The following is a 25,285-nucleotide window of genomic DNA, read 5'->3' as shown; positions in this document are numbered from 1 at the left end:
GGCCAGCCCACACCTGCACGCAATGCTGAGACACACTGCCAAAGAGCAGTGGTCCCACAGCCTTCCCTGGACAGGCCCGAGTCTGCACCCCTGCCAGGGCCCCAAGCGAGGCAGGTGCCTGGAGCAGCCGTCACCCTGACCCCGAGGAGCCAGCTAACAAGCAGGAAGGCATGACCAACTCAATGGAAACCAAACCAGAACTCCACCATCTGCTGAAACCAACAGACAAGGACATTAAAACAGTTTTGGCACTTGTGTTCCACATGTGCAGAAAGCCAAAGGACAGACTGAACATGCATCGTACAGACGTGAAAGATATTCAGAAACAAGGGTACTAGAACAACTGGATATCCATCTGCAAATAGACAAACTTAAATCCATATCACATGACACAGAAAGAACTCAAAATAGATGACAGACCTAAATGTAAAACTTACAATCATAAAGTTCCTAGAAATAAACATAGGAGAACTTTTGTGACCTCAGACAGCTAAAAATTATCACATGCAAAAGGAAATTCCATAAGGAAGAATATCGATAAATCAGACTTCATCAAAATTTAAAACTTTTGTCTTCAAAAGTTATTGTTAAGGGCAATGAAAAGTTGAGCAACGGACTAGAAATATTTGCAAAGCCTCTGTCTGATGAAGGACTTGTATCCAGAATACATAAAGAACTCTCAAAACTCAATAACAAAGAAACGAACAACCCAATAAAAAATGGGGAAAAGATTTGGACACTTCACTAAAGAAGAGTTGTGAACAGCAAATAAGCATATGAAAAGATGTTCCACATCATCAATCATTAGGGAAATGCAATTTAAAACGACAATGAGACACCACTGCATGCCAATTAGAATGGCTAAAATTAAAAAGGACTGACGACACGAAGAGCTGGTGAAGAGCAGAAGCACTGCAACCCGCTGCTTGAGAGAACGTGAAACTACCTCCGGAACGGTGTGGCCACTTCTTCAGAAGCCAAACCCCTCCACTCTGTGGCCCGGCCATTCTGCAACTCAGCGCCTTCCCGAGAGACAGGAGAGCATGTGTCCATGCAGGGATTCGGACACCAACGTTCTCACCAGCTTCACTTGTAACAGCCCAAAACTGGAAACCCCCAACCCAGATATCCACCCGCAGGTGAACAGAAGAACAGACCGCGAAGCGCCCACACAACGGGAGACTCCCCAGCACCCAAAAGGAACGGACTTTTGGCAACAGCAACATGGATGAATCTCACACTAATTACGCTGAATGACAGAGCCAGACCGACATGAGGACATGCTATGTGATCCCGGTTACATAAAATTACGGAAAACGCAGCCCAGTCATGGTGACAGCAGACAGACGGGCAGCCTGAAGGGCTGCAGGCAGGTCCGGGGCCCCGGAGGCTTCGGAGCACCGTCGCTCTGTTCATGGCAGCGACACCTCAGGGGCGCACACCCATGCCGAGCTCCACACGAGGGAGGCTGGTAAAGTTTCAGTGAAAAGGCAAAACAGAGACTGGGAAAGAGGACGTGGAAGGTGTGCATGACAGAGGCCTTGTATCAAAACATACATAAAAAGAGAAGACAAAATCCAATCAAAAAGCAGCCTGAGATCGTGCGATGGAGAACATCTTCTTGACCAAAGGGGGGATGTGAAAGGAAATGAAATAAGCTTCAGCGGCAGAGATTCCAAAAGGAGCCGAGAGGTCACTCTGGTGGGCACTCTTACGCAGAATACAGACAACGCTTTTTGGGTTCTAATGAATTGGAATAGCTAAAAGTAAATACCTGAAACTATCAAACTACAACCCAGAACCCTTGAATCTTGAAGACAGTTGTATAAAAATGTAGCTTATGAGGGGTGACAATGTGATTGGGAAAGCCATAAGGACCACACTCCCCTTTGTCCAGTGTATGGATGGATGAGTAGAAAAACAGGGGAAAAAAAAGGGGGGGGCACCCAGTGTTCTTTTTTACTTTAATTGTTCTTTTTCACTTTAATTTTTATTCTTATTATTTTTGTGCATGTGGTAATGAAAATGTTCAAAATTTAATTTTGGTGATGAACGCACAACTATATAATGGTACTGTGCTTTGCATGACTGCATGGTATGTGACTATATCTCAATAAAACTGAATTAAAAAAAAAAAGTAGCCTGAGATTTATACAGGAACATCCCAAAAGAAGACGGCCAACAAGCACATAAAAAATTGTACAACATCAGCATTCATTATGGAAATGCAAGAACACTGTGCCCACTGGAAATGCTAAAAATTTAAGACTGACAATACCAAGTTTCGGCAAAGATATGGAGTGACCAGAACTCACACATTTCTGATGGGAATGCAAAAGTCTACAGCCAATTTGCAAAGCAACTTGGCAATTTCTTAAGAAATTAAGTAAACAGAAATTCTCTTTTGAGTATTTATCCAAGAGAAATGAAAATCTATGCCCCACAGACTCGAGCATAAATGTCAACACCAGCTCTATTAGAGCCCCAAACTCAGAACAACCTAAATGTTAGCTATAGGGGAGCTAATAAATACACTGGGGCACAGCCACAGACTAGAACACAACCCAGCCATGGAAAGGCTCTCAAAGCCACCCCACCGGTGCAGGCACCGGGCACCGGGCCCCGAAGAGTGTGCTCGCTCAGGAGCCACGGGGGCAGAGGTGGGGATGGAGGAAGGACCAGCCGCCAAAGGGCACGAGGTCGTGCTCTCAGGTGGAAATCTGCATCTTGAGTACAGAACTGCCCACTTCATACGGTACAGCTGACTGAGTGTAAATTATGCCTGAAAAATAAGTTATAATTCTAGAAAACAACATGGGAGCAATATTGGGACAAGCCTTTCTAATCATGACTCAAAACTCAGCAGCCATGAAAAACAGAAATATTTATGTATAATTATAAAGGTTCAAATAAAATTTCTGCAAGGAAAAAGCACACCATAAACAAAGTCAAAGGCAAACAAAACTAAAAAAAATTCTGTAACTGGTATCACAAAAAAGAGACTAACTTCTTTAAAATAAAAGTTCTTTCAAATCACTAAGAAAAATATCAACTGCCTAGTAGAAAAACCATCAAAAATAGTTTATAGAGAAGAAAACAAACATGGCTCAAATAGTTGAAGTGACGCTTAGCCTCATTCATAGAAGAAATAAAAGTAAACACTTTTTTCACCTGTCAGATTACCAAAGACAGAAAATCTTGTAACAGTCGCTGCAGGGACCCACGTATGAAGCACAGGGGAGCCCCGCGTTTGGGTGTGGCTTCACGTTGGTTACCTATCAAGATTTAAGACATAAATGCCCTCTGACCCAGCAATTCCACTTTCAGTAACTTATTCAGACATAACCACACGTGATAAATGATACACACAAAAATATTGCCTTAAATTGTGTGTATCAGCGAGACGCTGGACAGAACCCAATGCTCACCAGGAGAGGAGAGGGGATCTGATCAGATTGCGCCATGTGTGCGGCGAGAACACGCCACGGGACACAGGGCAGGGCAGCCACCCTGGTTTTCTTCTCCCAACAGGACACGGAGAGCCGCCGCCTCATGCTTCCCGCTGCAGGTTGACTTAGGCAGTCCTGTTTACTCAACCAGTCCTGTGCTGACGAGCACTTAAGGCAGGTGTGGGAGCTGGGGGTGGGGGCACAGGAGCGTGGACACAATTAGAACGCCCCTGGAAGAATGCACAGGAGCGTGGTACCGACGGGGACCCAGGACAGGAGCTGGGGGCTGGGAGGAGAGTGAGAAAGGGGCTGGGCTCTCACTGCCCGCTGTGCCAGGGGCAAGTATTATCATGTATTTTCTATTCCCCCAAAACGTATGTTTTTACAGTTCACGTGTGGAAACAAATTTCCAGTTATTTACACGTTACCATCCAGGCAACCTCACCCTGTGGGCCGTCCCCTACTGGCTGCCGTGAGCCGGCAGACAGCCCTGAGGAACACCGGGCAGGTGTGTGAGCTGGGGGGTCCTGGAGTGCCAGGTCAGGGAGTGCCTCGCTGGCTTTGGTCCACAAGGCCTCAGAAGCTCTGGAACTCAGAGAAGGAAGCAAGGAGGCCTCTCTGGAGGAGGAGGGGAGAAAGCACACTCTGAAGGCAATAAATTAGTCTGAGATGAGTCAAAAGGCAAAAACCAGGAGCACCAAGGTGGCGGGTGCGTGCGGTGGACGGGATCGGAGCTGAGGCCAAGACGCGGTGCCCTGGTCTTGGCATGCCCCAGCTCTCACTCCAAGGCACCAGCGCCACGGCTGCTCCAACCCAACGGGGGCCAGCCCCCAGGTGGACGGAGGAAAGCCCAGGTGTCCTTCACCGGCCGGACTGAGGAACACCAACTTCAACGAGCGCAGCATTCCTGACACGCAACACGGCCCTCAGAACAACGGGGCTGCGGGAAAGCAGCCAGACTGAGAAAACGCAAACTGCCCACAGTGACCGAAAGCAGGGCAGCGGCCACCGGGGGTGGGGTGGAGAGGGGGTGGGCGCGAGGCCTGCCCAAAGGGCATGAGAAGGCAGGTTTACTGCGCAGACGTGCGGATACCCGGATCAGAAGACACACTTCAAACCGGTACCGCTTACTGCATGTCACTTACACTTCTACAAAGTTCTTAAAATAAAAACAAAAGATAAGGCAATGCTAGGGGGCCCCACCCCCTCTTCCCGTTTCACTGGCCACCTTCCGCTAGTCGTTTTCTGTGCATTTCAGCTCCTCTTGACTTACCACAAACTCCCAACTACAGACCTGTGCCCTGCCTGGGGACATCCCCACTCACAGGCCGAGAGCCTGGACCACGTCTGTACCAGTTTGTATATATTATGTCCCCCAGAAAAAGCCATGTTCTTTGATGCTATCTTGTGGGGGGCAGACATATTAGTGGGGATTTAGTTGGAACGTTTGGATTAGGTTGTTTCCATGGAAATGCACCCCACAAACTGTGGGTGATGACTCTGATTGGATAATTACCATGGAGGTGTGGCCCCGCCCATTCAGTGTGGGCTTTGATTAGTTCACTGGAGCACTATATAAGCTCAGACAGAAGGAGTGGGCTTGCTACAGCCAAGAGGGACATTTTGAAGAATGCACAGAAGCTGAGAGAGGAGCTGCAGATAAGAGACAGTTTAAAGACAGCCATTGAAAGCAGACTTTTGCTCCAGAGAAGTTAAGAGAGGTGTGCCACTTTGAAGGTATTATGTTCCCCAGTAAAAGCCATATTCTTTGATGCAATCTTGTGGGGCAGACATAATAGTGGGGATTCAGTTGGAATGTTTGGATTAGGTTGTTTGCATGGAGATGCGCCCCACCGAACTGTAGATGATAATTGATGGGATATTTCCATGGAGGCGGGGCCCCACCCATTGAGGGTGGGCCTTAATCAGTGGAGCCATATGAACGCGCTGACTCAAAGAGATGGAACTCAGTGCAGCTGTGAGTGACGTTTTGAAGAGGAGCAAGCTTGCTAGAGAGGAATGTCCTGGGAGAAAGCCATTTTGAAACCAGAACTTTGGAGCAGATGCCAGCCACGTGCCTTCCCAGCTAACAGAGGTTTTCCGGACGCCATTTGCCATCCTCCAGTGAAGGTACCTGATTACTGATGTGTTACCTTGGACACTTTATGGCCTTAAGACTAACTGTATAGCCAAATAAACCCCCTTTTTATAAAAGCCAATCCATCTCTGGTGTTTTGCATTCCGCAGCATTAGCAAACTAGAACAAGAGAAATAATGCTCCAAGAGCAATTAAGAGTGACATTTTTGAGGAGCTGCAGCCTCAAGAGGAACGTCCTGGGAGAAAGCCATTTTGAAACCAGAACTTGGGGCAGATGCCAGCCATGTGCTTTCCCAACTAACAGAGGTTTTCCAGATGCCACTGGCCATCCTCCAGTTGAAGGTACCCAATTGTTGATGCATTACCTTGGACACTTTATGGCCTTAAGACTGTAACTGTGTAACCAAATAAACCCCCTTTATAAAAGCCAATCCATTTCTGGTATTTTGCATGCCAGCAGCATTAGCAAACTAGAACAGCATCCAACCCCAACTCACGGCTGAGCCTGATGCCCCTCTGCACCTGCCTGGAGCACACCACGGCCTCCTACCTTTTGCCAGCAAGACCGATGGCCAGGACTCGGGGTGTGTTCCCCCCTCGGGCTGGGGAGAGGGCTGCCCCCACCTCGGGTGGGGGAGCTGGCCCGTGTTCTCATACGCAGGGCCAGTCAGAGTGAGCGAGAAGAACGTGTGAGAGAGGACACACCCTCACCAGGTCCAGTTTTAGGAAATGTTCTTATAAAGTGCACATACAAATTACATGTGATTCCGCAACAGCTTAGAACTGAACAGATATCCTGTTAAGTTCTCTAAAACCTCAATGACAAGTAAAATCTGCAAAACTAAAGTTAACTCCAAGTTACATTACCCAAGTAATGTGGGGAAAAGGATGTATGGCAGATTCTTCACATGCACTATGTGTTCAAATGTTAATGCGGAAACTGTGTGTATCCCAGAAAATCATGTTCTTAAAGCTGATCCATTTCTGTGGGTGAGGCCCTACTGTTAAGCAGGACTTTCTGATGAGGCCACTTCAGTTAAGGTGTAACCCAGGGTGGCCTTAACCCTCCTACTGGAGCCCTTTAAAAATGGATGAATACGGAGAGAGCAAGAGTGCGCATGCGAGACAAAGCAAGCCACGGGAACAAGAAGCTGAAACCAGTGAAACCTGGACAAGAGCAGAGAAACCAGCAGACGCTGCCACGTCCCTGCACGTGACAGAGGCGCCCAGGATGCCGGCAGCCAGTCTCCAAGAAGAAAGCATCGCCTTGATGATGCCTCGATTTCCCAAACTCTCAATGTAAGTGAAGAATCTCCCATTGTTTAAACCCAACCCATTTCAGGGTATTTGCTGTAAGCAGCCCAGGAAACTAAAACAATAATCAAAGAAAAATGAATGAAAATAAGAAAGAATTGATAAAGCAAAGAAATACATTAACTGACAAGGAAAAATGGAAGGATACTAAAAATACAGTCGGTGTGTTTAGTCAAGACCCTTCCAGGGAAAGAAGCCAAATGCTACATTTTAAAGAAATCTGTCTATGCTGGTTAGGGAGAAACGTAACTTTCACACGGTCTGCAAAGAAGAGGTTAGGGAACCCACCCTTGGGATGTATGATGGTTAGTAATAAAAGGTGCACCAGACATGATTTGTTCTTCTAATTTAAAGCAGATAAATCACTTCAAAAATTATGCCTGTTTTTGTTCACATTTATGTTGGCATGCGTTAACGAAGACAAGTAATTTGCCCAGTGAAGACGATTTAATGTGATTTCTGCAAACTGCAGATAGGAATGACCTGATATCTCAAATACCTCTTTCTCAGCTTATAAACAAGAGAAAGGTAACTTCACCTTGGAAAACACTTTTTTACTGAAACAAAAGCAGCAGCACAGGCACTTCTAATCTAAGATTTCACTCTGAGACGTCCACTATAGCCCTGGAGTTCAGTGGAGAGCTCGCCACGCAGAAGGAAATGCTTACTTCTGGCCTGGACACCCCCCAGGAGGTATCAGTCCTGCATGGAAGGGGCACTAATAACACACAAAGACGCAGAGAAACACCTCATGACAGAGAGCATCCACTTCAAGCATCTTAAAACTGCTGACAGCTCTTGAAAGTGTGACCAGAAGCTGCGTGAAACAAGTCTGATCAATGTGCAGCAAAAGTTTCATCACTGTTTCCAATTCAATATTTTAATTTTTATCCATATATTATATTTTTGGACCTTCTAGGATGAAAATAGAAAACAGTGGGAGCTGATGTTGACATCTAATAAAAGAAAACATTCTATTTTTGTGATAAATATTAAAAACTTACCTTATAACCAGGAAGCAGTTAGATCTGTTTCCAACAGCAAAATAGTCAGCTGTGGTCAAAATATCGATTCCGTGAGGGAAAGTGCCCTATTAAAAAAGTGAAAGGGAAAAGAAGATGAAACAACTGGAACAAGCAAAGGCCCCTCCAAATCTCAGCAGCACGCTTCGCAGGCAGAGCGGGACGGAGAGGCACGTGGCGGCTGGAACTGGGGCACAGGCCGCCGCACTGCGGGCCCCAGCACAAGCCAGGATCCCGCCTTTCCTGGGCCAGATGCTGAATTTACCTAAACTGCTAAACACATTTAATGTTTTCAAACTCACACATTTCAGCTTTCAAGAGTCATGAGACCTTTCTTTGAAATCCACTCACACACCATGAAGAGACACCAGGTTGGCTTCACTCCTCGCCCCGCAGGGACCCCCTGGGGCACTCATGCTGGGCAGGGGCCGGGTGCCTGCCTTGTTGGAGGACAGCGTGAGGACATCGAGATGGCAGCTGGAAGGCACTGCCGCAGAGTTGTGCAGAGTGGGGCCCCGACAAGCCACACCATGAGAAGCAATGACAGGCAGCGAACCCGAGGGCAAGCCGGTAGGGGCCAGGGGTAGGGGCACCCACCACGTCCACGGGACACCATCAGGAGGCCCAGTCCAGCCACACATCTCCCAGTTACTACTGACACCACCTGTCCAGTTTGCTAATGCTGTCAGAATGCAAAACACCAGCATTGGATTGGCTTTATAAAGGGGGATTATTTGGTTTCACAGTTACAGTCTTAAGGCCATAAAGTGTCCAAGGTAAAGCATCAGCAATCAGGTACCTTCACTGGAGAAAGGCTATTGGTGTCCGGAAAACCTCTGTTAGCTGGAAAGCACATGGCTGGCATCTGCTTGCTCCCAGGTTGCATTTCAAAATGGCATTCTCCAAAATGTCAGTGCCAGCTTTCACCACCTATCTTCAAAATGTCTCTCTAGGCTTGTAGCTGCTCTAAGCTCCTTCTGTCTGAGCTCTTTAGTGCTCTAATGAACTACTCAAGGCCCACAATGAATGGGTGGGGCCACAGCTCCATGGAAATTATCCAATCAAAGGTACTACCCACAGTTGGGTGGGTCACATCTCCATGGCAATAGCCTAATCCAAAGTTTCCAACCTAATCAATACTAACGTATCTGCTCCCACAAGACTGCATCAAAGAACATGGTGCTTTGGGGGACATAATACATCTCAACCAGCATACCACCCACCGGTAAAAGTATTTGAAAATCTTGAAACAAAATAAATAGCTTTCTGAGAAAATACAAATAACAAAATCCAAACCAAGTAGTAAAAGGCCCTGCAACCATCATCCATGGCAGACTTGGTTAACATCTCCTGGGGAGTTCTTTCTTCCCCTGAGAACGAGATGACCCTAAGGCCACACAGCAGGAGCGGACAGGGAGCAGCAACCTGTGCACAAAGCTGGGGATCTGACACGCGGCGCTCAGAAAACAGCACGCACGAACCCCCAGCCTGCCACCACCTCCACAGGCTGTTTGCAAAGATAGAAGGGGCTTCGTAAACACAAAGCAGAACTGCCACTCTGACCCACCACATTGTCGGGACTTGAAAAACAAGCCATGTGACAACGCAAGTGACATTGCTTAGTGCCAGGTGTGATATCGCGTTTGATGTCATGAGAAAACACACATGATGTTATGTAGTGTCGTGGGACACCACGTCTGATGCCACGTACCGTCGCGGCGCCGCGTGTGATGGCATGCAGTGTCACGGACACCATGTGTGACTCCATGTGGTGCCCTGGCGCAGCGTGTGAGGCCATGTAGTGTTGTGTGACACTGCGTGTGACGCTGTGCAACGACGCCACCAGCACCTTACAACAATGTGCCTGTACACATGGAAGGATTCCAGGTAAAACTGACACACAAAGAATTACATTTAGAATTTGATTCCAAATTTTTATACGAAATTCAGGACTTTTATTACCATGCTAACAATGTAAAAAATGGTGGTTTGGTTCTCAAGCCAAATATAAAAGCCAATTTGTGCAACAATGAAACTAAATGCCGAGGTGGTGCTCATCAGCTGCCCTGAATTCCAAGTCACCCCAAGTCTCCTGCTCCCTATAGGCCTTGAGGTTTAACTGCTGTTGTTCCTGTGCTCACTGCAGTTCACCCCAGACGCACCCCAGCGCAGTGAGGGAAGAGCCGGCAGGAGGGACGTCAGGGTGTCTAGTGGACGCTGCCAGCTGACGGCAGCCTCCTGCTCCCCTTGACCCCCCCGCAGGCCTGCCCCCGCTTCTAGGCCCAGAATTCAAATCTCTCTTTAACACGTTTTGTATCTTCACAATCATTACTGACTAACACTTGGCCATTAAAACCTCACGTCGCCATGTCAGCGGTTCTGCGAGTGCCTCCGACCTGCGTGGCCCTCGCGGCAGCCCCAGGAACACCTGGGAACTCGCCAGGCCGAGCCTCCAGCCCCGAATGCCCACAGGCCCCTTCCCACCAGGGCAGACGGAACAGGCAGGACTGGGCTGTGGGCGGCAGGGGGTTCAGCTCGACTTCAGAAATAACATGCTTGTTTTCAGACAGCTGTGTGATAAAGCAGAGGGGCTGCACTGGACAGAGCTGCGGCCAGTTCTGCGAAGAGGAGCAGCGAAGGGCAGCGCGGGAGGGCGCTGGGCCCTGCAGTGCTGTGGCTCCCAGTGCCTTTGCCACGGGGCACACGGGGGACCCACCCGGGGTGCAGGCCAGAGCACAGGGGGCTTTAGACAGGACTCGGGCCCAGGCTTCACAGAGCGCCAAGGGCAAGGGGAGAACCCAGAGCACGTTCAGGAGGAAAATGAAAGAAGAGAACTGACCTTCGTCTTGCTGGGGAGGGGGCTGTCCTCTCCAAGAGGGGGGATTGTCTCAGGGACAGTGGCACAGGTTCCACCCTGTCCCTCCCCACGGGGATGCCCTGAGCCCCTCTTACTGTCCCTGAGACAGTACTCAGTGGCAGTGGGGCAGTTCTGGAGCTATTGCTGGAGGTCACGCGTAGCTGGCAGGTTAGTGCAATGGCGGGAGACCCCTTGAGCCCAAAGGCATAAGTGAGACCACCGCGGGAGGCAGCACCCGGGCCCCCTCGGAACTGTGGCCACCGCGCGGGTCGCCGCCCCTTCGTGGGCCCTTCCTCCCAAAGACCACCGACCTCAGGCCCTGTCTTGAGGGGCAGGTTCTGGGGAGGCAGTGGGCAGACCCACCCCCGGCGCTGGCTCAGACCCTGGGGCCCTGGCAGCTCCTGACCACAGGGGCCCTCTCTCTGCCCCAGGCAGGAACCGGGGCTGCAGCCTCAGGACCGGACAAGCCCCGGATGCCTAGGCTGTGGCCGCAGGCTCCAGCCACCCTGACACCGGCCAGGAGGAGAGTGGACTCCAGGAAGGCCAGGGCTGCGCTAACCCACAGGCGCCCACGTCCTGGGCCCCGAGGCTGGGGCCGACGCAGGAGGGCTGGCTCTCCTTCTCTGCTAAGCTCCGAGGGGGCATCCTGTTCCCCGATGGAGCAATGAGGAGCTGCAGAACGAAGAGGACACTCCACAGCGGCCGGGACAGCGTCCTCGGCGCTCTCTGCGACAGGGCCTGACCCCGAGGCAGTGACCGGAAGAGTGCCTGCTCCATCCTCACCCCTTTCGCTTTCAGGTTAAAAACACTGGCGTGCGTCCGAAAGCATGAATGTCTTTTCTTATAAAATATTAAAACACTGCAAATTTGGTTAAAGTCCTCTTTGAATGCCCGTTTCTCAAAATAAAAATGAGCCAGGAGCTATTTTTAGGTATATGAGAGCTTGTGGTACTTGAAGAGAATACAACAATATGCTTTCTTGAGTGGCCATGCGTGTCACAGAGGATGGAGGGGCCAGAGGGGCAGGGCTGGGGCCCGGCACCACACCCGCCGTGTACCAGGGATACACTCCGTCCCGGGCCGCCAGGGGCAGGCAGCTGCTCAGGATCGCTTTCACAGGCAGTGGGGTGAGCGCTGGGCCTCTCCACAGACATGCATCGTCACCACCCAGGCCTGTCAGAAATGGTTCAGCTAAATGGCTTCCAGAAGTTTCCTTCTTCACCCCAGAGGACATGACCTCTCCTCCAAGGCCTGAACCTCAGCCTGAGGCCTCCTCTAGCCTCCAGGCTTCTCCCTTGCTCACTTCCTCCCTCAGCCTAAGGTGCACCACTTCCTAGAGCTTCTGTACTTGCTCTCTCAATACACCTTAAAGTTCATCCCTTTGGAGGTACACCTTTTTACCTCGTTAGCAATTCTTCCTATTAAATTCTCCTGGCTTGAATGATGGGGGGCCCGAAGCTGACTGATGCAGGAAGTCCAGGCTAGGGCCAAGGGCATCTTCTGGGCACGCTGCAGCTCAGCCGCTCTGCCAGCCGGTCAAAGAAAAGCTGTGACCCTTACCACACTCCTCCTATGGAATCACACACAATTTCAATAAAATACACAAAACTTAAAAGCTTCTGAGATGAGGGATTTCAGCTCTGTCTCCCTTTCAGGATGACTTTGGTGTCCACCTTCTGGGTCTGACACCCTTGCTTCCATGTTGCCTGAGGCATATCTGGGGTGGTGGCTTGGAACGCTGAGCTGCAGGCCTGCATAGAATGCCATGCAGGCCCGCCCCGTAAAGAGGTGTGTCTTGTGACTACCATTGTCTTAAACCTAGATTGTATGCACCTGAGGTAAACTTAGATTGTATACACCTGATGTAAACATAGGTATCTGGTGGGCTCTCCCCCACCTGAGCACCTTTAGCATATACACCTGATCTTCTGAAATAAATAGCTGGAGCAAGGCTGCATTGTCTTCCACTTAGCACGAGATGCAAGTGGGCCCCCTGCACCCTTAATTCTTAGCTTCGTGTCCGTGTCTCATTCATGCGTCGCCCTGTCAGCAATAGGCTTCGGCACTGACTGTCCACTGCCAACAAGTCACCTGCCTGGATGGCTCCTCTCTCAGAGGCTGCCAGAGGCCCTGTGGGCAGGACCCGGCCCTGCTGGGACACTCACCGATACCGCTGCTGCTGTCTCCACAGCCGGAGCCCCAGCCTGGGGTCCAGGCGCTGCCGGGTCAGAGGGTTAAGTCCCCAGGGAAGACCACCCCACCAGGAGGATTCGAAATTCTTCCGCTTCAGCGCAAGCTGGGGCTGCAAAGCATTCCTTCGGGCCCAGTGTTCCAGACGTGCAGGCAGAGGACCGCAGTGTTGCCCAAGCAGCAGCCATGGCCCCTGCCCCTCAGTGGGAATGTGCAGGAGAAGGCACGGGGTACCTCGTCCTGCTGCCATGTCCAGAGGGACGAGTGACAGCGGAAACAACTGCAGCTGTTCACAGGAAGGACCCCCAGGGCCCCCCAGCAAGGCTGTTCAGAGCTGGGCCTCAAAATGGGGTCCCTGGAATGGGAGCTCCGGCATCCCCTGGGAACTTGCTCCAAAGGTCATTTCTCAGGCCGCACCCCCACCGCTGAATCACAATCTCTAGGGGTGGGGCCAACCACCTGTGCTTTCTTTAAACATCTTTACTGAGACCTAATTCACATTGCATGAAATTCACCATTTCCCCCAAACACTGCTCCTTGCCCCTTCCTCCCAATCCCTGTTAACCTCTAACCTCCTTTCTGTCTCTGTGAACTCGTGTTTCTCCTCCTCTCCTGTAAGTGATATCATACGGTATTTGTCCTGTGTGTCTGCTTTTTTCCACCCAACACAATGTTTTCAAGCTTCTTCCACATTGCAGCGTGCGTCCTCATGCTCTCTTGGGGCCGAATCCTCTTTCGTCTGCTTGTCTGTTCACCTGTGGGTGGACACTCGGGCCGTGCCCACCTCGCTGACTGCTGGGAGTGTGAACAAGCACAGACAACGGGGCCACACGTCCAGGTGAGCTCCTGATCCGCTCTCTTAGGGGATTTACCCAGAAGTGGGACCACTGGGTCAGAGGTTATTCCATATTTAACTTTCTGAGGAATCACCATACAGTTTTTCCACGGGGGCTGTGCCATTTTACATTCTCATCAACAATGACTAGAGTTCTAATTTCTCACATTTTCTCCAACACTTATTTTCCATTTTTTAAATAACAGTCAACCACATGGGTGTGAAGTAGCATTTCGTCGTGGTTTTGATGTGCATTTCTCTAATGGCTAATGATGCTGAACATCTTTTCATGTGCTTATTGGCCATTTCTTTATCTTATTTGGAGAAATGTCTAGTTGAGTCCTTTGCCCATTTTTAATTGGGTGGTTTGCCTTTCTCTTGTTGCATTTTTAAAGTTCTTTATCCGATATTCAGTTTGCAACTATTTTCCCCCATTCTGTGGGCTATCTTTTCACTTTCTTGATAATGTCCTTCAATGCATACAAGTTTTTAAATTTCATCAAGTTACACTCACCTATTGTTTCTTTTGTTGCTCCTGCTTTTGGTGTCATATCTAAGAGTTCACTGCCAAATCCCACAGCATGAGAATTTGCTCTTATGTTATCTTCTTTAGGTCCCAGATCCATCTTGAGTTGATTTTTGTATATTGTGTGAGGTAGGGATCTGTGCTAGTTTGGATATACTATCTCCCACCAAAAGCCATATTCTTTGATGCAATCTTGTGGGGGTAGATGGATTAGTGTTGATTAGATTGGAATCCTTTCACTGAGTGTTTCCATGGAGAAGTGACTCAATCAACTGTGAGAGAAACGTTTGATTGGATAATTTCCATGGAGGTATTAGCCCGCCCATTCAGGGTAGGTGTTAGTCAGATCACTGGAGACGGATAAAGGAGTTCACAGACAGAAGGACCTCAGAACAACTGAAAGTGACATTTTAAAGAGGAGCTGCAGCTAAGAGAGTACAAAACGTCCCAAGAGCAACATTTTGGAGAAAGCCATTTTGAAATGCAACCTGGAAGCAATCGGATGCCAGCCACATGCCTTCCCAGCTAACAGAGGTTTTCCAGATGCCAATGGCCTTTCTCTGGTGAAGGTATTCTTTGTTGATACCTTAGCTTGGACACTTTATGGCCTTAAGACTGTAACTTTGTAACCAAATAAACCCCCTTTATAAAAGCTAATCCATTTCTGGTGTTTTGCAAAAGGGCAGCATTAGCAAACCGGAACAAGGTCTACCTTCAATCTCTGGCATACAGATTTCCAGTTTTCCCAGCACCAATTATAGGAGAGACTTTTCTTTCTCCAATACATGTACTTACCATCCCTGTTGAAAATCAATTGGCCATAGGCGTGTGGGTCTATTTCTGGTCTTTCAATTCTGTCCCAATGGGCTATTTGTCTATCTTTATGTCTGAACCACACTGTTTTGATTGCTGTAGCTTTGCGGTATAATTTGAAATCAGGAAATGTAAGTCCTACAACATTTGTGCTTTTTCAAATTGTTTCAGCTATTCAGGGCCCCTTGAAGTTCCATGAACTTAAACATCAGTCTTTCCATCTATGCGGAAGAGGTTCTGCAATTCTGACAGGGATTGCATCAGATCCCTAGATAGCCCTGGGTGGTAACAGTGTTAGACCCTTTGATCCAAGAATATGGGATGTGCTGCCATTTATTTAGGTAGTCTTTAATTTCCTCAACAGTGTTTTACAGATTAGTGTGTAAAGTCCTTTATATCTTTGGTTAAATTCACTCCTAGAGATGTTATTCTTTTAGGTGCTTTTATAAACTCAACTGTATTCTTAATTCCACCCTGGATGGTTCAACCAGTGCTTTCACAAGCCTCTGGGTGACACTGTTGGCTAAGGTCTGACAGCCACTGGCCTCAGGCACAGCTCACTGCAAAGAGCCTGCAACTGAGGAGCTGGTGGGAGGAAAAGGCCCCGAGAGAGCTCTGGCTAATCCCAGCACCAGCCTAATAATAGCTGCAGAAACCAAGACCTGACTTCCTTCCAGTACCAGTTTCTGGAGAACGTCTTCACTGTATGAAATCAAAAATAACCTCCCCAAGTGGGAGCCAGAAATGGCAGGTTCAGACCCTCCCTCACCCTGGCAGCCAAGGCGTGGGTAACTAAACTCGTCTCAACCACGGGGTCCCGAGGCCCTCAGCCTGTCCCCAGCCTCTGACGGGCCTGCCTGCCTCGAGTGTCCTCTCAACACACCCTCTGGGGTCGAGCCAGCAGAGGCGGTTTTGTTAGATACAGAAGACAGCTGGTGGCTGGCGATGCATGAAGGGAGCCCAGCGTGTGCGAGCCGCCTCAGGTTCGCTCCCTGCTCTCCCTCGGTTTCCTCCCTCCCCCAGACATCTAGGTACACACAGTCCTGGAATCTGGGCTGTCACCCCGCAGCCCTCACTGACTCTCCTCTGCCCGGGGAGCTGACATCGGTCCCCACTCAGTCCCGCGAGGCCCCCGCCATGGTCACACACGGTGTGGTGGGCCACGTGCTGGCCCTGCCTTTAAACCTGCTCCTCACTTCCTCCCAGGAAACCAGTTTTCATGACGCCCCGGCCTCTTGCTGCCCCTCCAGGCCGCAGCTGCTCTCCTCCTGCCCTGCCCTCGGCCCTCCCTTCCTCCCCAGGCTCCTCTGCAGACGCCCTGGCCCGCAGCACACTCAGCTCAGCTTGCAACCACCGCCCCCCAGGGACACTCGCCTCTATGACACACTCAATGCAACAAGAGCCTCGTGTTTCTCACAAATGAGCGGGCACCACTGCCTTTTGCCTTCCTGCTGGTGCCTGCTCCTGTGTGACCCCAATGCTAGACCAAGCACCATTCTCAGAACGATGTCCCGTGCGAGCCTCTCCTCCCTGCCCGGATCCGTTTTCGCTGCCTCCATCCAACCCAGGTCCTCAGGCCCTCACCTGCCACACTCCACCTCGCATCCCTGGGTTTGTCTGCCTCAAACACAAAGCAAGACAAAGTCTGCACTTGCGGCCAAGGCCAGCAGAGGGCAACGATGCTGGGGCACGGGGTCAGCGGGGAGGTGGGCGCTCTGCTCCGGCCCGGTGCGCAGGGGCCGGTGGTCGCAGAGCTGGCGCCACCCGCACGGCCCCCAGGCAGAAGGGCATCCCGCCCCCAGCAGTGCCAGCTCCGGGCAGCCCCTGGCAGCGTGCGAGGTGCTGACTTCGGACTGGCGAGTGTAAACTTACACATTCAGGTTTCTTGTAAAACACAACGCTAATCGTTTGAAACTCGCCTCGACACTCACATGAGTCCTAGGAGGAGGGCGTCTGTGCTCTGAAGTCACTGAGCACACTCGGGATAAATTCTTCACCCTCGCCCGACAATGCGAGAAGCTTTCAATGTTTCTGCTTCTAACTCTACAGGAAGTTATAGGAAGGGAGATTTTAAAAAGTAACCGTACCTGTCTTCCCACATTCTCCTGGAAAGCAGCCTAGGGAACAGAGAGAACAAACAGAGCAAGGTGAGTTAGGTTTGCTTTTTGCTAAACATCAGAAGATAAATTCAAAACAAACACAGTGCAATATAAATGACCCATGGCTTTATTTTTTTTAAATAAAAGTCTTCATTGTTAGCTGGACAAGGCCTCAGGGACTGTTTGTCATTCCTGTTTCTATGTTCTCGTGCTCCTTAAAACCAGCATACTCCATGCAAATAATTTAAGAACTCAACTTTATGAAATCAGATACATCCTGAAGAGCGACCGTTAATTGCTAACACTAAGCTTCATACCAAACCTACAATCAAGTCCCTTAGATTATGAAGACTGAAATGAAGACAAGGAGAGATGATTGGTTAAATAAAAGCCCAACACCCCACGATTTTTCCTTGGGAACAGGGTGGCGCTGGCCCAGGCTGATGACTAACGTGGCCATCGCCCGGCACCTGCGTTGCCTCTGCCAGCACAGGTGGGCTCTCGGGGTCAAAACCCCGGGCCGGAGGACGTGACAGGGCTGCTCCCGGGTGAACCCAGGATGGCCTCCAACTCCAGCTCCCACCCTGCCCCGCTGGGCAGTGACGACATGGTGCAACCCGGGGCTCAGACTCGAGTCGAGGGCCACCATGCACGGGGCGATTTCCTCTCTGCCCCGCAGGGCCGCTGGGAAGGTGGTGTGAAGAGCACAAAGGGTCGGGGAAGCAGGCCAAAGCACGGGACCCCAGGGTCTGTGCCTTCCTGGCCCTGCCCTGTCTACGCTTGCGTTTCCACATGGGCTGCGGATCTCAGGCAGGTTACAGAGCAAACCGGAACACGGGTTGTCCCGAGGGCAGGGGACGGGTGGCTGGGGGTGGAGACGCCAGGGAGTCGGCCTTCCCCAGGTGACTCTCCCGCAGCTGTTAAACCGGGAGGCAGGGAAGGGAGTGGAGGGAGACATTTCTTTTTCGCATTATTTTGTACCCTTTGCAATGCATAACTTAAAGAAAATAAGACAGAAACAAAATCAATCAGAAATCAACGCAAACAAAAAGATACAACGTCAACTTTAATTACATACACTACTTAGAAACACACTTACTCCCCTGGTGACATCATCTAAAAGGTAAGAAATGATAGAATTTACAAGCAAAAGCAGGAGCCCTGGAACAGATGAAACCACCGTGAAAAAGGAGAAGAGGGCAGGAGCCCCCACGCCTGGTGCCAGGCCTGGGACCCACAACCCGAAGAGACCCACCCAGACGCGCTCGCTGAGTTCTGGCGAGAACATGAAAGCACCTCGATGAAGGAGGGCCTTTTCCGCCGAGCAATGTTTGGACATCTACAGGCAGAACACAGAGCCCTCACCCAGCCCTCGCATCCTACCCAAAAATTAACTCAGAATGGGTCCCGCACCTACACATAAAACACACAACTGTAAGACTTCAGAAACACACGGGAGGAAACCTAGGGTGAGGCAGAGCTGAAATGACATCAAAAGCACAATTCAAAGAAGGAAACACTGGTAAACTGGACTTCATCAAAATTCAAAATTTTTGTTCCACAAAAGACCCTGTTAAGAAGACAAAAAGACAAGCTACAGACTGGGAGAAAATGTTTGCAAACCCTATACCCACCAAAAGACTAGTATCTAGAAAATATAAAGAATTCTCAAAACTCAACAATAAAAAATCTGAACAATCCAATTAGAAAATGGACCCAGCACTTCACTCAGCGGACAAACGGACAGCCAAAAAGCACCGGAAAAGAGGCTCAGCCTCATCGGCCGCCGGGAAGCGCAAACGGAAACCACAGCGAGCAGCGCCACGCGGCCACCAAACGGCTAATGCAACGAGCAACGGAGCAAAGGGGCCGCGCGCTCAGAGAGCAGGAGGGCCTTTTCTACAGAACAAAACAGGCCATTTCCAGTCAAACAGCAACTGTGCTCTTGGCGCTTATTTACGTTCACGCAAAAACCTGCACACACATTTTCATAGCAGCTTTATCCAAAATAGCCAAAAACGAAACCCGCTGCCTCAAAACCATCTGTGAAGCCATCTGTGGTCCAGAGCCACCACGGAAGAACCTCACCAGCAGAGACGGGCTACCGGCCCGGCACTGAGGAGACAGAGCTGACACCGCGAGGCCACACACGGTGCGACCCACTCACAACGCTCCTGAGATGGGGACGGGGACGGGCCCCCAGGGCTCAGGGACTGAGGGCAGGAGGGCTCTGGGTCTCCACACTGTGGTGGTGGACACACAAACCAACACCCAGGCCAGACACACAGACACGCAGACGGACATACAGACACAAACACACACACACACAGAGGCACACAATACACACACACAGACACAAAGACAAACACAGAAGACACAACTCGCAGATACACACAGACACACACAGATAAGCAGACATACAGATACACAGACACACACAACACACACAGATCCAGACACAGAGATACACACACAGACGCGCGCACACACACACATATGCAGATGCAGACATAAACACACACAGACACAAAGACACACACAACTCACAGACATACAATATGCAAACACACACAGATGCGCAGATGCACAGACACACAAGTCACACTCGAGCACGAGTGAACCCAAGGCTGTCTGCAGGAGCCCGGGGTGACCTGTGTCTCTAACCACACGTGGGTCTCAGCATCTCAGAAAACACACTGAAAGAATAACAGTGAGAGTCCAGATTCCAAGCATCAGATAAAGTGCAGGCTGAAAAAAATTCTTGAATGTTTTTGTCAACATCTAGGCTCCCCTGGCCCCTATTTCAGCTGAGCGTCCCCTCCCTCCACCCTCTCCTTATGCTGCCCCTTCCCCAGTGCACCCCACTACTCCCGAGGGCACCCCAGTGTGCCCCAGAGCACCCCTGCTCAAGAGTGACAGTGTGAATCCAGCCGGCGTGGCAGCGGCTCCCTCCTGAGCCTCGTCTGAGTGACACATTCGGCCACTGCCCTGGGTCCGGCCCATGGCAGCCACTCTCCACCTGGCTCCAGCTCAGCCCAGATGGCACCCGGCACCTGGCTGTCCCTCTGTCCTACCTGCCCACCAGCGCCTGCAGAGGTGGCTGCGCTCCAGCCCCTGCTCGCCTGCTGCCCTGCACAGAACCGTGCCCTCGCAGCCCCCACCGGCCTCTCCTCTGGTCCTTCCCGCTTCCGGGGACAGACGCAGAGCTCAGACCCAGCACCCAGGAGCTTGTCATGAGACTCACCGAGGCTGCTCTTCTGCAGTTCACGTCTCGGTCAAACACCGTGGCGATGACCAGTGCGCTGTGGAGGAGAGAAAAAGATCAAATAAAAGGAAACCTACAAAATAACCCGGCCCACGGGGTGTGTTCACTCACAGCTCATTCACTCACTCATCAACGTCTGGACTGTTTCCCACATGGAACCCACAGCTCAGGCCGTGGGCCATGGGGACAGCAGGGGCCGGAGCCCCCCAACCAGGGCTTTCCCGAGGGAGGGCGCACAGCCGGCCCCGCTGCCAATGAGAACATGCTGGAGCACGGCAGGCGCCTTCCAAGTCACAGGAGGATGGGCAGCCACGCGCGGGGCCTAGGGGAGAAGGCGTCCCGGCCCCTGGGTGGCACCACAAACAGCAAGGAGCGCGCACAGGTGTCAGGTGGACTAGTACAGGCAGGGGGCGGAAGGCAGGCACAGCAGCGCTGACACCAACGCCAGCGGCAGGGCGGCACGTCCGCACACATGCAGGGTACGCGCCTGGCCCTCCTGACGGCGGTGAGTCCTCCCCGATGCCTCTGGGGCAGCCGTTGACCCCAGATCCCAGTAGGTTAAGTGCTGCTGGACACGACATCACAAACTGCGAACACCTTCGCCCAGGCGATGCCCCCAAAGCCCTGACAGCACCGGGGCCCACAGCACCCCAGGCTTCCTTCAAACCTTCTCTGGTCATTAGATCATCAAATTTAATCGTTTCTAAACCCGAAGTCCCCACTTGACTTGACTGCTCCCGTAGCAACAGAGAGCAACGGGGTGTGGGGGGAGGAGAGTCATCTGCAAGTGGGCCCCAGGAACCTGAGTCCCGCTCATCCCACAGGGATGTTGGGAGCAGGCACGGGGCACGGGAGGGAGGCACCGTGACCTCCGAGGAACGTTTTCAGACTGTTCCTGTTTTCTGAAAAGGTGTATAATCCGCGACTCTCAAGAAATGTGGATGTGGATTTTCATAAGAACGTTAAGTCACTGACAAGCCCATGAATGTCCCAAAAGAGAGCCAAGGGGCTGACGAGGGCGAGTGTGTCCGCTCGGAGCGATCCTCACTCAGGACACGGCCGCTGGTCTCTCGCCAGGTTTCTGGGGCTGCCCTGGGGCCACGTCTCGCCCTCCTGCACCCACCGTCTTGGCTGACTTGGACCCGTCCGCTGGCGCCAACACCCACAACTCGCTCCCTCGCCTCCCGCCTTGAAGGCGGCACCGACACTCAAAGGCCTCCCTTCTGTGGTTCACGGGAGAGGCCAGTCAGGACGTGCGGAGGGGAAGCCCGTGGCACAGAGACGTGAGTGCTCGGCCACTGCACCCTGGCCGCGGATGACAAGAGGCTCACAAGCCCTGAGCTCGGGCGTGACCGGGCTTCTCCTACAGTGGGGAACCAGCTCCAAGCCAGGGCTAGACAGACAAGTAAACAGACGGCACATACGGAGCCGTCTTCGCCGTCAGCTCACGGAGCCACAGACAAGCAGAGGGAGGCGAGATGCACCCGGCGAGTGGGAGGGATCGCAGGTGTCCGCATGGGCACGTAGGATTTTAAAATTACCCGTGACTCGCGCACTCCCAGGTGCCCCCACACGTTAAACTGATGCACTGCCATCTGCGTGTCCAGCCTGAAACAGGACGCTCCGACAGCAGAGAGCACACCGTCACCCGGAGCCTGGAGCGCAAACCCCAGTCTCCAATGAAAGGAACCAAGAGCTCTTGGAAGGGGTGGATTCCGGGGCTATGGTGCCAGCATGTGCTCAAAAAATAAAAAGAATGGGCCCTGCTCAAGGAATACAGAAGACAACCCGAAAGAGCCCCAAAGGGCAAAACTAGCAAATTAGAGCAACAAAATAAATAACACCAGATTAAACCCAAAGAATAAAATAAATGATTAAACACACAAATAAAAGAAGTGAGAACCCTTCCTTATGAAAGAAGTAAAATTAATACACGTAGTTGGAATGAGGGAAACAAAATCGCCATCAGAAAACCAACGAAGGAACATCTAAATCAGTGGACAAACCTAAAAGGGGAAATGGGATAGCTGCACGGCCTCAAAGCCCCCCTAAAACATTTATTATTTACAAAAAGAAATAGTAACTCCTGGAGATGCCGGGTAACACCATCAGTCAGACAAGCAGACGCCGCAATGGGAGATGCCCAGGTCCGTCTTTCCAACAAAGCACAGCCTCAGTCAAAACACAAGGAAACGCCTGCCCAGCCCCATGGAGGGGAGTCTAAAAACACGGACCACTTCTCTTGAGAAGGGGCCAGCTCCAAATCCACAGACAGAAGGGCGATCAGTGGTCACCAGGGGCTGGGGGACAATGAGTGGGCACGGGGTCTTCTCTGGGGGTGAAGAAGAGCCCTGGGGTCAGACAGTGGTGATGGCCACACAGCACGGAGGGTGGACAAAAACCACAGGACGGTGCATCGTGGAGGGCGAGTGTGTGGGGTGTGAACTGACTGTAGGCTGTGGAGGGTGAGTGTGTGGGGTGTGAACTGACTGTAGGCTGTGGAGGGTGAGTGTGTGGGGTGTGAACTGACTGTAGGCTGTGGAGGGCGAGTGGGCAGGGTGTGAACTGACTGCAGGCCGTGGAAGGCGAGTGTGTGGGGTATGAACTGACTGCAGGCCGTGGAGGGCGAGTGTGTGGGGTGTGAGCTGACTGCAGGCCGTGGAGGGCGAGTGTGCAAGGTGTGAGCTGACTGCAGGCCGTGGAGGGTGAGTGTGCGGGGCGTGAACTGACTGTAGGCTGTGGAGGGCGAGTGGGCAGGGTGTGAACTGACTGCAGGCCGTGGAGGGTGAGTGTGTGGGGTGTGAACTGACTGTAGGCCATGGAGGGCGAGTGTGCAGGTTGTGAGTTGGCTGTAGGCCCTGTTGGGTGAGTGTGCGGTGTGCGAGCTGACTGTAGGCCCTATTGGGTAAGTGTGAGGGGTGTGAGTTGATTGTAAACTGTTGAAGGCGAGTGTGCAGGGTATGAGTTGTCTGTAGGGTGTGGAGGGCGAGTGTGCGGGGTGTGAGCTGACTGCAGGCCGTGGAGGGTGAGTGTGCAAGGTGTGAGCTGACTGCAGGCCGTGGAGGGCGAGTGTGCGGGGTGTGAGCTGACTGCAGGCCGTGGAGGGCGAGTGTGCGGGGTGTGAGCTGACTGCAGGCCGTGGAGGGCGAGTGTGCGGGGTGTGAGCTGACTGCAGGCCGTGGAGGGCGAGTGTGAGGGGTGTGAGCTGACTGCAGGCCGTGGAGGGCGAGTGTGCGGGGTGTGAGCTGACTGCAGGCTGTGGAGGGCGAGTGTGCGGGGTGCGAGCTGACTGTAGGCCCTATTGGGTAAGTGTGAGGGGTGTGAGTTGATTGTAAACTGTTGAAGGCGAGTGTGCAGGGTATGAGTTGTCTGTAGGGTGTGGAGGGTGAGTGTGCGGGGTGTGAGCTGACTGCAGGCCGTGGAGGGCGAGTGTGCAAGGTGTGAGCTGACTGCAGACCGTGGAGGGTGAGTGTGCGGGGTGCGAGCTGACTGCAGGCCGTGGAGGGCGAGTGTGCGGGGTGTGAGCTGACTGCAGGCCGTGGAGGGCGAGTGTGCGGGGTGCGAGCTGACTGCAGGCCGTGGAGGGCGAGTGTGCGGGGTGCGAGCTGACTGCAGGCCGTGGAGGGCGAGTGTGCGGGGTGCGAGCTGACTGCAGGCCGTGGAGGGTGAGTGTGCGGGGTGTGAGCTGACTGCAGGCCGTGGAGGGCGAGTGTGCGGGGTGTGAGCTGACTGCAGGCCGTGGAGGGCGAGTGTGCGGGGTATGAGCTGACTGCAGGCCGTGGAGGGCGAGTGTGCAAGGTGTGAGCTGACTGCAGGCCGTGGAGGGCGAGTATGCGGGGTGTGAGCTGACTGCAGGCCGTGGAGGGCGAGTGTGCGGGGTGTGAGCTGACTGCAGGCCGTGGAGGGCGAGTGTGCGGTGTGCGAGCTGACTGTAGGCCCTGTTGGGTAAGTGTGAGGGGTGTGAGTTGACTGTAAACTGTTGAAGGTGAGTGTGCAGAGTATGAGTTCTCTGTAGGGTGTGGAGGGCGAGTGTGCAGGTGTGAGTTACAGCCCAATAAAGCTGTTGTGTCATGAAAGACACGAGAAGAGGGCGGAGGCCCGGAGAACACACAGGGGCAGCCGAGGAGAAAGGTAAAACCCTAATAAAAGCTAGATATTTAGTTAACAGTATTATGCCAATGTTCATTTCTTTGTTTTGATAATTAAGATGTTACCTATACGGAAACTCTATTATTTTGGCAACTCTTCTTTAAGTCTAAAGTTAGTTCAAAATTAAAGTTTTTTTTTAAAAACCAACTAAGTATCTGAAGATCTTCAAAGACCCAGTACCGGTTTCTGGAATCTATCCTCCAATAGTACCATTACCAGATGAAAATGGAAAGTAATTTCCGCAAAATTCTATGAACAGAAAATTATTCCTGCCTCTAAACTCTTCTTTACATCACAACTATTGTTAAAATGAGGGGGAGATACTGGTTTAAAGTAAAGGAAATCCACCTTACTTCAGCAGGAGCATTTTAGGATCAATCGACTCAATTTCAGTGCATGTGTCATAATGGCATATTTTTCTTTACGGAAAATTTTGGAAATCATTAAACTGATCAAAACATGTTAATGTGATCGTCTGATAACTAAAAATCACCTATGGTTCTTAACAAAAATACTTAGTGTTTTATTCTAAATATAGTCTCAAAATTAATAGGAATTTAGGCAATATATTCACATATTAAGATACATTATTAATAAAATATACTAACTATAATTATTTTTAAATCCATAAAATCCTGTGTGTTTTATGAAAAGACCCTGATCAAGAA

General features: G+C 51.4%; 1 protein-coding gene across 3 annotated transcripts in view; it reads right to left on the bottom strand.

The window, feature by feature from the left end:
• Positions 1–25,285, bottom strand: part of TBCD (tubulin folding cofactor D) — a 229,186-nt gene that overhangs the window by 66,682 nt on the left and 137,219 nt on the right. For all 3 annotated transcript variants that reach the window (XM_037810609.1, XM_037810608.1, XM_037810611.1), the window contains 3 exons: positions 20,448–20,505; positions 17,192–17,221; positions 7,866–7,951 (listed from right to left, as the gene is read on the bottom strand). In XM_037810609.1, coding sequence (XP_037666537.1) covers positions 7,866–7,951; positions 17,192–17,221; positions 20,448–20,505 — 174 coding nt within the window. The remainder of the gene's footprint in view (positions 1–7,865; positions 7,952–17,191; positions 17,222–20,447; positions 20,506–25,285) is intronic.

The sequence above is a fragment of the Choloepus didactylus genome, chromosome 18 (assembly GCF_015220235.1).
Source record: "Choloepus didactylus isolate mChoDid1 chromosome 18, mChoDid1.pri, whole genome shotgun sequence".
Taxonomy (NCBI): domain Eukaryota; kingdom Metazoa; phylum Chordata; class Mammalia; order Pilosa; family Megalonychidae; genus Choloepus; species Choloepus didactylus.
The sequence above is the reverse complement of the archived record's forward strand: the minus strand, read 5'-3'. Positions and strand labels throughout refer to the sequence as shown.